This window comes from Calliphora vicina, chromosome 1 (assembly GCF_958450345.1).
Source record: "Calliphora vicina chromosome 1, idCalVici1.1, whole genome shotgun sequence".
In the NCBI taxonomy this organism is placed as follows: domain Eukaryota; kingdom Metazoa; phylum Arthropoda; class Insecta; order Diptera; family Calliphoridae; genus Calliphora; species Calliphora vicina.
In genome coordinates, this window is record NC_088780.1 from 80,302,703 (window position 1) to 80,315,690 (window position 12,988).

Consider the following 12,988-nt stretch of genomic DNA (forward strand, 5'->3'; position numbering starts at 1 on the left):
ACGATCGGTCCATAATTGGTCATAGCTCCCATATAACCCACTTCCGAAAATCACTCACGAATATAAATTATTGAAATTTTAAAAGCAAAGTTTCTTTGCAATCTATTTTCATATTGCTGAAAAATTTTTGAGATGCAAAAAGACGATGTAATGGAAGCGGGGAAGACATATTCTTTAAGCTCCGAAGCTACCTCAGATCCATTAATTTCCACATCATTTTTAGATAGGCGCTTACAAAACCGGAAACGTTCCACACTTCTACCAGAAGTAATTCAACTGTTATGTTGCAGTGAACCCATGGAAGAATTTCACTTTAGCCACCAAGACGATAAAATTAATGAAAGCGAAGAGGACCTTTTTGATTTAAATTTACAAAATGAATTAGATTTAAGCAATTACTAAAAGTTTTAGTATAATTAAAATAAATAAATAAATAATTATTAAGTTTGCATTAATGATTGTAAATGGGTTAATTTTTGGTCGTTAGTGGGTTAAATTCCATTTTTTTAATAGAATTATTCTTACTTTCGAAATTCTTTAAGGTTTTGGTTTGAATACCATGATTTTGTAGTCGTTATTAATTTAGCACAGAAAAAGTAATCATTTAACCTATAGTTGAACGATGGGAATAGGTCATAGCAAACAATCGCCAATACTTTGAATAAATTTATATTGTACAAACGTTTCAAAATAAAACCTAAAAATTTGAAAAATCCCTAATTTTTAAGTCATACACCCAATAATTATTTTCAAATAGATTTAAATTTCTAAGCACATAACCGTGGAGTACAGAAAATAGGAATAATTTCATAACTTAAGGTAGGGTCACATATGGCAAATATTTGCTCAAAAAAGCGTAACCGCTTTTTTTAGCACAAATTTGTTTGACGTGTTCACCCTTACAATTGATTTGTAAAATCAAACAGCATCAAATAAAATAAAAATAAATTTTTTGTTTTGAATCATCCAAAGTAAAATAAGTTTTTGGAATAAATAAAACAATTCAAATATATTTGATTTAGCGATTACATCTTTTTCGTCAAATATTTGTCATGTTATTAATATTAATTATTCTTTTAATTCCAGTTCAATAAACATCTAATGGGATAATGACATTTTGAGAATTTGACTTGAAAACTTCAACATTCTCAATCGGTACTTTATCTTTTGGAGCTAAATTGTTCCCTATAGCAACTAAAAGAATTATTTTTAAAACAATTGGTTTCACTGCAATCTACAGAATTCTTAACTGTGGGATATTATATAAAGATGATAATACAAGATAATGGTAACGAATCGATAAATACAGTCGGCAGCTGTAGACGTTGACGGTGTACAACGGTATTACTATAATACGTCGTTGATGTTTATGGTGTCATTTGTTGACATAATAGTTTAGAGAAGGATCTAAGTAGCAAATGGATTCAAATAAATTTTATTGTCGTAATACAACGCCTGTTACGTCAACATCATCAGTGACATCAAATGGAGTCGGTACTACAACGTCGCAGCAGGAGTACGCGCCTAGTGATTCAAATTATTCTGCGAGTGCGTTTAATTGCAGGGAATCACTTTCACGCAGTAACCACGGCAGTGGAAAATCTTCGCACAACAACTTGCGCGTCAATAACTGCAATGTTGCATACGGTAACGCTACCAGCAATAGTGCAGTTATTGCCGTATCAAGTGCTGGCTCTGTAGCTTCAAGCATAAATAACGGCGGCCATTGCAACAATTCCAATGGAGCTGGGAATTACATAAATGTAATGTCAGTACCAATGGGAACACTACAATATCATCGAAGAAAATTAACACCACAAGAGTATCAGTGAGTAAACTAAGATAGAAATGTAGCAAATACATATTTTTCCAATCCCCTATTTTAGATCTCGATTGTATCACAACACTGCCGATTACAGGTGTCGCGATGATTATTATTCGGGCAGCAGTGGAACAGCTGGAGGTGGAGGAGGAAGTAGTAGTGTTACTGGCCGCATTAATACAGCTTCACCGTCACCCTCAATACAATTACAGGGACAAGGACAGCAGCAACATCAACAACAGCCACAACAAAATCATCAATCGCAACATCAACAACATCATCATCACCACCATCAAATGTCTCAGCAACAAGCTCACCAACATCACTACCATCATTATAATCAGCAACAAACAAATTCTGCTGGTGGTATCCAGCAACAACTACAGCAGCAGCAGCAGCAACAGCAGCAACATCAACATAATAATACGTGTAGTCCCACTTCAACAGTTGATCCTGGTGACGATACATTGAGCTGTAGTTTAGCTTTAGGAAATGGTCGTATGGTGGCAGCGACACAAACACATCTGAATAATAACTGCGACCAAGTGGTAGCTCCCACATCGTTGGCAATGAGCTCATTACCGTCTCAAGTACCACCAATAATGTACACAGTACATCGAGTGGTGACCACGGCGCAAATACAAACAGCTGGTGGCAACACATTCACGTCATCGTCGAGCGTCTCTAGCGTAGTTAGTGCCGTACGAAACGAAACAGATAACATGGGGAATGTTTTAACACCGGTATCCTCCTCATCAAATCCAGGATGTTTTGTTGGTGCCGGTGATATTTCCGGTTGCAGTGCTAACATTGTTGCCGATGGAAATATGACATCCAATGTCACAGCCGCTCAAACACACGTACATTATTCCCCAGGTATGTAAACAAAACATGAGCGATCTGTTTTTCATAAGTTTTCAGTAGAACGGAAAAAAATTAAAACGAAAATTAATTCTCCATAAAACAGAATTTTCTTTGGAAAATTAATTTTATATAGCCCCTAATATTCAGTGAAAACACATCTCGGGTGTTCATTGCACTTGAAATAAATTATATTTTACAGTATATTTGTAGAAGTTAAAAGCGTACAGCAGAATGTAATACATTAGTAATAGGAGGTTTACACGGTATGTATTGCATGTATTTTGTGACAATGTACATTTTACATACCGTGTGATACATATGAATCTTTGATTATGTAAAATACAAGTTATGAAGTTTAAAATAGAATATGTTACAATGTGGTGTACTGCTTATTTATTTTATTATTTTCTTTTTATAAACTTATTTTGCTTACTTTATAATTAACAAAAACTTATTTTAACCTAATTTCAATGTTTGGTTTTTATACAATTTTTATAAAAGCTTAATTTGCAAGAATATAGTTTTATTTATTTGTTTAGTAATCGAATATTGTAATTGGTTGTTATTGGTGGTATTTGCCGGATATGTTAACTACCCCCCTTCTTAAGTATCAGTATACCACTGATCAAGTAAAGCAAAATTTATTTTATTTTGAGTTCAGGAAAATAAACAGAAGGTGGAAATTGTACTGATCTTTGGCGATTCTTACATTTTGAATATAATTGAATAGTTAGGATTATTGAAAAACCAATTAGAAGTAAAACGTAATAAGAACCTATATGAAAGGTTATATAAGTGCTCAATGTTCTTGAGATGAAGATGGTGAAGTTATTGTAAATCCAATTTGATTTCCTTCTCTGTCAAGTTGCCCTGTAATATTGGTGGTATAATTTCCATTACTGATTTTTCAGATGCCTTGTTTTATTTTAACTATTGGTTGTATTGTTGTATATGCAGATATCCACAGTTGCCCCTGTCCAGTGTTCAAGTTTTTAAATGGGACTTGTGAATTTTGTGTTGTCGGTAGTAGTAATTGTGACGATATTATCTTTCTCGACCGTTTGCTTGAAATATAAAGGTTTATCTTTTCCCTTAATCTTTTTGAAACTGTGGCTCCAGTATCATACTTCTTTGGCTTTTGTTTTTTGGCGTTTTGTCTGTAGAGTTGTATTTTCTGATTTCTAGCTATTTAATTTTTCAAATCATTATTTACTATTTTCTTAAAGACCGCTAGATTTTAATAATTAATTAATTCTTTCTACTCGATTAAAAAAAAATGTCAACAGACTTCCTTTTTGTAACAGATTGTAATGCTAATTAGTTCCTTAGTAGAATAATCTGGATACTTTTCTCGAAGTCATTTCAATGATTTTTGAATGGGCTCTTTCAATCGTACCATTTACTTCATTACTTCAGGTTTCGATTCCAAGAACTTTTATATAATTAAGTACTATAGGGCTAATGAAGCTGCCTTCATTATCCATTACAAGTATTTTCGGTGCGGAAAATAAATTAAGTAATTTTATCGTGAATATCTAAAACTGACTTATTTTTAATGTGAAAAAATTTTGCGTACTTGGAAAATTTATCTACGCATGTAATAAATTTTTCTTTTTGGATTTCCATTATGTCAATGTGTAATATTTTAGTAGGGTATGACGGAATCAGTGTTGGTTGTAATACGAAGTTTGGAGGATGTCTATCGTATTTATTCTTATTACATATTTTACACGATTTCGTGTAGTCTTTTACTAATTTCGACATTTGTGGAAAATAATACTTTTCTAGGATTTGGTTTTTGTTCATTTTGGATAATTATGAATTGCTGATCCTCGTCTCTAATGTCCTCTACCAACCCCTGCGTTGTTCTTATTAAAAAATGTTCTTTACAGACTTCTTGCAATAGGACAAGATGTTCCTCTGGTATTTTAATTCCTATTAGCTTAACACTTATATTTCAATAATTGCTTTTTATAGAATTTATTTTAATAACCTCATGGTGCCGATTTATAATTTGTCATATTGGCCAGAAATCATTTTATCCGATATCTTCAGTCTCAACGAAAACCTAGAACCAATACTGGATACATGCAAGCGTTATAGAACTGTATGTGAACTAATAAATGTTTCTTTTTTATACAAATCAAAAATATAATTTTCCATCCCTGCTTCAAGTATTTTATTGCTCTCTCACCCTCTCAATCATACATTCAACAATTTTATTTTTAATCATTTGCTTAGACAGTCAAGTCAAGTTCAAGTTTTTTTTCCTTTATTTTGTTTTTGAAATTTAGAGGTTTTTTAGTAGTTTTTTTGATAACAGGTTTTTTTAAATATAATTTTAACATCTACCACTTTTTCAAGTTACTTTCATTTTGTTCATTTCAAGAAATTACGTTTTTTCAAGAAAACAAAACTTTATAAATAAATTTCTTCAAATTTAATTACAGAAATATTATAATTGGGAGAATTTTTATTAATAAAATGAACTTAAAAGAAATAATAAAAATAGATTAGACAGGTTAAAAATAGTACTAAAAACCTACAGGTATCCTCTTCAATAACAAAATAAATTGTTGTTTTTGGTCAGTTTTTAGTTGCGGTAAATCTTGCTGAGACATTAGACTTGAGCAAGTTCAATTTGGCATATCTTTTAATTTAATTATAAATAATACATCAGAAAAATATTCAAAATTCGTTGAATACACTTAAACAGTAAGTTTAAAATATCTAAAAGTCTCAACTTTAAATTAACTGATGCAAAATCCCCCATTCTTCTAAAACATGAATAAATCTGACTAGATCACTATAAAAAGATCGAAAATTCATTTAAAAAAACTCTTAAAATTTCTATAAATATCTCCAAAACAACACATTAATATTAATATACATATGCATGAATATATAAAAAGCCATAAACTAACTAATTAAATACCTATTTTATATTGAAGTTAATAAAAAAATATTTTTAATTTAAAAAAAAACATTTTTGATAAAAAAATTTTATTTATTTTTCTAACCATATACTTCGTGGCAAAAATGGCAAAAATATGCAAATTTGAATGAAATACATTAAAACTAATAAATGAAATCAAGTTAATCGTCTTTCTAAATACATATTTTTGTGACTGTATTGATCTAAATTAAAAATGTTTTCTTTTAACCTTCGCTTTACCAATACCCACCCGGGTGACCACATCGTTTTTATTGGTTTAATATTTTTTTTACTGAACAAATTTTAAGGTTCTATAGAATTTAATAGAAACACTTTAAACTTTTTAAAGGGTTTTTTAAAATTTCATTCGTCGCATATACATATAAAAGTATAGAGTCACCCGGGTGGGTATTGGTAAACCCGGGTGGGTATTGGTAAACCATGTAAAAAGGGTTCTTTTCCCTTTTTTGTCCCTTTATAGTCCATGTTGTGAAAATAAGTATAGCCTATTGATGCTTCCAAGTAATAATCTACCTATATTCGAAATATCAATAAAATCGGTTCAGCCGTTTAGTATTTATTAGGGTATTCGAATTATTCGATTTTTATCATGTTCGAATAAAACGAATAATCCGATTAAGAGATTTTAACTTGTTCGAATAATTCGATCACACGTTTAAAATTACCGAATAATTCGAATAATTTAAATTTTTTTAAAAAAGTAAAGACTGATGTTTTGATGTCTTGTTAAAGAATAACAAAAAATGCTTTAAAAAATTTGAGCAGTTGGACATGATCCTGAATTCAAAGACAATATACACGTATTAAGAACTTTTTTATGTCGTTCATTAATTTGGGTTTTAAATTGAATAACTAATTCTTTATTATTTCTAAATTATTTATAACAAATTGTATTATACATCAAGCTCTATCAACGTTGCCGAATCTTTGCTTAATAAAGTGGTCTTGGGGAATTAAACAATAAAGGGAATCTGTGCAAAGTTTGATATCATTGTCAGCGAACGTAGCTAATTTGAAGTCAGGCAGTGCATGATTGACGCATTTACAAATACGCAAAAAGTTTATTACCATGTTAGGCAAAAATGTTCAACGATGTTCAAAATCATGTATAAGACGAACTTCATGATTTTCTTGCAACAAAACGTTAGTTTGCAACATTTGTGTTTATAATTAGATTTATTAAATGTGTATTTTGCAACACTTACGTACGTGGTTAATAACATCACTTATGTATATACATATATTTTAAGATCACGGCCTTCATCTATTTCAATGTAATCATTATAAATGTCATCCTCAATATCACTTTCGACGACCGTTTCAAAATCACATTATCCATCACATTCAACTCCACTTTAATCTAAGTTAAAATTTTGATTATTAATTACGATTCTTCTAATATTTCGCCAGCTAAATAACAAATATTTTATTCCGAACCTTTTATTTTCATTGGTTCAAGTCCTAAGTTAAAAATTTTGAAAGATTTGTTTTTAGAATTGTAACTTCTTGCAGTAATATTTATATATTTATAGAAGGAGCTATCGGAACACTCATCTACAGTTGACGAGTCAACCCATCTACAAAATATAAAATTTGAATTAATGTAAAATTTTAACAATTAAAGATATCACAACAAAATTTGGAACCAATATAGACTCAAATATCCTTAAATCAATGGCATCAGCATTTTTGAAATTTCTTATTTTCAAATACCGAAATTCCTAAAACGGGGAAAATGTGTTCCAAAAATTGTGTGATAGTAAAAATACGTGTGATAGTAAAAATACTTAGTAGGTATTTAAGAACCATATGAGGTTATACAAGTATGGCACTTTTTCGTGGATCGGTATTTGCCTTTTTAGAATTTTTTACTGAAACCGAAATTTTTTTTTAAATTGGCCAAGTTTGGATAGGACTGGCTTAAGTGATCCAATTTTTTCTTTACACGCTTTTGCATTAAGTTATCTTTCCGGATCATATAAAAATTCTATATAGTCCCGAAGAAATTTTTTCTACAAAATGGGCTTTTTTGGGAAAAAATTTAAAAATACGGCCCTTTTTACAAGTTCCAACTTCGGATGCGTATAACTTTTTATAGGGAAGAGATAACTGTTAGCAAGTTGTTTTTATTTTATTTAGAATTTTATCCCTTCAACTAATAGATACAACCTACTCTTGTAAGCGTAGATCTTCTCAAGGACTATTTATATTCAAAATTTCAGCTCATTAGGATCATAAATGGATTTTTGGCGATTTTTTTTAAAAAAATTTAGACCCGAGTTGACCAATTTTGAGGGACTACGTACTGGCCCCCATTAGCGCTAGGAAGCTGAACAAACGTAAATAAATTCAGAAGCACCTCAGCTCAAACCATGTGAAATTTCGTAACAATATCTCCAATAGTTCGCAATACACCGAATTATTTCCATTTTTAAACCACTGTGCAGTGATCGAGAGTCCCTTTGTCTTTAGTTATTTGTCGAATTTCAGAAACAATACAATTTTTGTGACTAATTTGAAATTATGAAATATTTATATATATGAACATTTATTTGTTTTATTCGATTATTCTACATAAAATTTTTTCGAATTATTCGTTATTCGAAAATGGCCATTTGTAAATTGTTCGAATAATTATTCGTAAGAAATTATTCGATTAATCGAACGATCATTAGTCGAATAAATACCCTAGTATTTATTGTTTAAAAACCAGAGGTACAGATTTTACTGGTTTTCCCCCTGTTTATCTCTTTGTGGTCCAAGTATTGAAAAAAAAAATAGCCAATTGACGCTTCCAAGTAAGGATCTATCTATGTTGCAAATTTCAATAAATTCTGCCGTTTAGGCAGAACCGATGCCTTACAAAGGCATTTATATATTTATGTATATAGATTTAGTTTCAAGTTTATTTATTTAATTTAAAAATATTTTAAAAAATTTTTAATAATTTCGGTTAATGGTCAAGCATTTAATTACTTAATCATTTTTGTAATTATTTTCTGTGTTATATTATTTCAATAGGCCTCAGTACAAATGCAAACAACTATTTGTCAGATCAATCTAAGGGTGGTGGATCAACGGATGTGTCTAGGACAGGAAATTTGCCGATAGGAAATGCTCCATCAACGTCAACTAGCAGTTCTGCAAACGGTGTCAAAACTACATCTTCGATTTCTAGACCACTTCAAAATGTAAGACTATAAATTATTTATGTTGTGCATTAGACCCGTCTTTAAAAATATATATGGGGGATTTCACGTCAAGTGAACCAACTTTTAAAATCGATGTCTTCCGATCGGGATGAAATTTACACCAAGGTAAGACCTAATTTTTCAGCAAGATCGGTCCAGAACTCTCTGAGTTAGAGGGGGTAAAAATTTGACATTTTGGCCAAACATGTGATTTTTCTCATCCATGTAACTTATTACCTATTGTTCTTAGCAAAATATGTTCCAAATAATTTAGACAGCTATTTCTTCAATCTTTCGAAAAAAAAATATTAAAAAAAAAAAAAAATTTTTAATATTTTTTTTCCGAAACCAAATACTTTTTTAACTTTTTTTAATATAGGCCCTTTTTTTTCTTCTTAAAATAAAGCTTAGATATTTTCCTTGAAGACCTATATGGTCGCTTAGTGGGGTGCGAAAAAAATGTTTTGTAACTCAAAAATGCAATTTTTGACTTTTTCTGCAAAATCAAAAACTTTGTTGACTTTTTTTTTCAAAATGGACCCTTTTTTAATTTTTTTGCTCAAAAGAAAGCTTGGATATTTTCCTTTCAGACCTATTTGGTGGCTTAGTGGGATGCGAGTGGGATATCTTTCAAAATAAATGTTTTGTAACTCAAAACATGCAATTTTTTTTTTTTTTTTTTCAAAATCGAACTTTTTTTCCAAAATGGGCCCTTTTTTTAAATTTTTTTTTTTGCTCAAAAGAAATCTAGTCCTTTTTGATTGATTTTTTTTGGCAAAATCGAACTTTATTTCAAAAGGGCCCCTTTTTAAATTTTTTTTTGCTCAAAAGAAAGTATAGGTCTATTTCTTTAAGAGCTTTTTGGTCTCGTAGTGGGATGCGAGTTGATTTTTTTTGATAGATATCAAACTCGCATCCCACTAAGCGACCAAATAGGTCTTCAAGGAAAATATCTAAGCTTTATTTTAAGAAAAAGAAAAAGGGCCCATTTTGAAAAAAAGTTAAAAAAGTTTTTGATTTCGGAAAAAAAATATTAAACATTTTTTATTTTTTTTTTAAATATTTTTTTTCGAAAGATTGAAGAAATAGCTATCTAAACTATTTGGAACACATTTTGCTAAGAACAATAGGTAATAAGTTGCATGGATGAGAAAAATCACATGTTTGGCCAAAATGTCAAATTTTGACCCCCTCTAACTCAGAGAGTTCTGGACCGATCTTGTTGAAAAATTGTGTCTGAATTACTATCCAATAGGTCTAACCTTGGTTAGATCGGAAGACATCGATCGGAAGACATCGATTTTAAAAATTGGTTCACTTGACGTGAAATCCCCCATATGCATTAGATGGGTTTTTGTACATATGTATATGCACATTGTATGTATCTAAAACTAATGGATGCAAATCGTCTAAAATTGGAAAATTTTCGTTTTATTTCGTCAAAAAATATGATATTTAAAAAAATATGTTTTAACTTCTGAAACTGGGAGAATCCATATCAAAACTGACAGATGCTATTTTCGGATTTGACATATTCGATTTTAATGAATTTTACCACACATATTACGGTTCCAAAGGGTTCCTCAAATCTATGACTATTTCATCGGAGAACCTTTCCATTTCAAAAATATCGTGATTTGAAAATTGAAAAATTTGTTAAAACTGTCTAAAATTATATACACATAACATAACATTGAAGCTACCATAACATTAAAGCTAATCAAAGTCCAACATAATTTTTGATTCAATTTTAAAGGCAAAGCTATTGTCCTTAAAATGGTGTGAATAAAATTGTTAACTTCCAAAAGGTTAAATGTTAATTTTCAGAGTATATATTTCAATATAAAAAATATCAAAGATCGCGGTGTTAAAAATTCAAAAAGAAAATGGTATGAGGACACCTAAATTCTCTACTATATTCGTGCTTTGCCTTTAAAATGGAATCAAAAAATAATTTTAGACAATTTTAACAAATTTTTCAATTTTCAAATCGCGATATTTTTACATTGGAATGAGTTTCCATTGAAAACGTCACTGATATGAGAAACATATTTCATTAAAATAGGAGATGGTAAATCCGACTGATGTCCTCTTTGACATGGATCTTTCCAACTGATCTCACATTCTAGAAAAAAATATCTTTGTAAAAATTTTCAAGTTACATATTTGCATTTGTAACACAATTGATTAAAAACTTTTTTGCATCTAAAAGTTATTTTCTAACTAAAAAATAATAAACTGCTTAGCGTAAACGATTTACTTAGAATTGTTTGATTAATTTGCGGTGTGGAAAAATACGTATAACTTGGCTATTTTTCATTCAAAGTTAATGCTTTATATCCTGTAACTACTTATTTACCCAATTTTATGTACATTGTACATCTTTAAATCGTTATTCAATTGCGATTTGAACTACATAAAAAAAAGTCAAGACAAGGCAATGATGAACAATTTCAAATTGTTTGTTTCAAATGATTTGACAGTTCTGGGAATTTTTGCCATACAGCAATACCTTCTGCTAACAATTTTTCATTGTCATTACATTGCTAACATAGCTTTAGTTTTATATACTAAATAACTGAATACCCAAAGCAAATATATTGTTCTAAGGGCAGGTCTGCATATTTACGTATACATACATATATGAAATTGCAAATAAATATATTTTATTCTAATAATAATGCAGGTGATACCAACATGTGTGTATTTAATGTCACGTGTTGCTGTGCATATGGAGATTGAGGGGACTGCCCAATGTCCATCTCAGGTGATGTTAGCTGCTGCACTAGGCTGTGAAGAATTGGGAATAGCAAATAAGTTGCTGGCACAAAGTATATTTGGTCTGTGGATGACAAGTGCGCTTCTAGAAATTCAACTTAAATCACACCATCGACCTTATGTTGTCCGAGTTGCATGGCCAAATTTACTGGAAAAATTTAGTCATGGAAATCCGATCGAAAAGAAATATGACGAACCTATGATTATGTTGAAACGAAATGTATTTTTCTCGAAACGCGATGAGGAGAAAATAAAGTGAGTATAAGTTAACTTCTTATTATCTTTTTGCAGATAATGGTTAGTAAACTAACCATTTCACCACACAAAAAACGGAATGGGGTGGTTTTTTATGTTTTGATTTATTTTTTCTTACTTTTTATAATAAACTAACCTTGATTAAAGTAAAAATGCAATTGTTTTGATTTTAAACTTATATACAAAAAAGCGTGACTGAAAGAGTTATCCTTAATGGGGTTTAAAAGTTCCACTAACAAGAGATGTTATAGTTTAATCTATTAAAGTATTTTTAATTAATTTTAAATTTGCCGTTTTTAACGGAAAAAAATTAAAATTTCCCGAAAATTCTCGACAATAATAATTTTACTCAAACCCTAGTAGGAAAAAAACGGACTTATCTGTCAAAATTAGCAGTCTCAATGAGCCGCATTTCCTTTTTTCAGAGTTGGGGGTAGTGAACTAAGCATTTCACTAGCACTAAATATAGCGGGACAAATTTGATTGTTCACTATTTTATCAATAGTTTAGTGATGGTGAAGCATACATTTACTACCACTAAACTATTTTAGTGATAGTGTTATTATGTTACACTATCACTTAATTTAGTGGCAGTGAACAAATCTGCACTAAACTCAAATAGAGTGAATAAATTAGTGGTCATTATTCGAGCCAAATACCTGTTTATCTTCGGCTGTCGTGGTGTTTAAAAATAAAAATATTTTTTACAGAGGTGGTAGCCCCGCGAAGGAACAAGTTAAGCGATTACAACTTAGATAAGTTTGTTATAATTTTGAATTTCGTTTCCTTATCTACTGAGCTTGTGCTATTTATACCTTACACCGCCATAGCACGGTGGTCAATTCCGGCCAAAAATCTATAACTTCTTTATTTCTTCATAAAAATGTTTGAAATTTGGTATTTGTATTAAGAATAACATAAAGCAAAAAAGCATGGACGTTCTAAAAGTATCAAAAAATTTAATATAAGCGGTTGAAATTTATTCCAAAAATAAAGAATAAAATATGTGATCGAACAATTAATTTAATGTAAATGCCTGAAATTTGGTGTATATTTAAGAAAAACACACTTGATCCATCTCAAAAAATATTATAAATTGCATATAGGAGTTGGCCAAATAAA

General features: G+C 30.2%; 1 protein-coding gene across 1 annotated transcript in view; it reads left to right on the top strand.

Moving 5' to 3' along the window:
- Nucleotides 1-1,146: 1,146 nt before the first annotated feature.
- Bili (FERM domain-containing protein 8 Bili) overlaps nucleotides 1,147-12,988 on the top strand; it is a 133,122-nt gene continuing 121,280 nt past the window's right edge. The window contains exons 1-4 of the mRNA XM_065514998.1: nucleotides 1,147-1,828; nucleotides 1,887-2,698; nucleotides 8,664-8,833; nucleotides 11,520-11,866. Coding sequence (XP_065371070.1) covers nucleotides 1,419-1,828; nucleotides 1,887-2,698; nucleotides 8,664-8,833; nucleotides 11,520-11,866 — 1,739 coding nt within the window. The 5' untranslated portion in view covers nucleotides 1,147-1,418. The remainder of the gene's footprint in view (nucleotides 1,829-1,886; nucleotides 2,699-8,663; nucleotides 8,834-11,519; nucleotides 11,867-12,988) is intronic.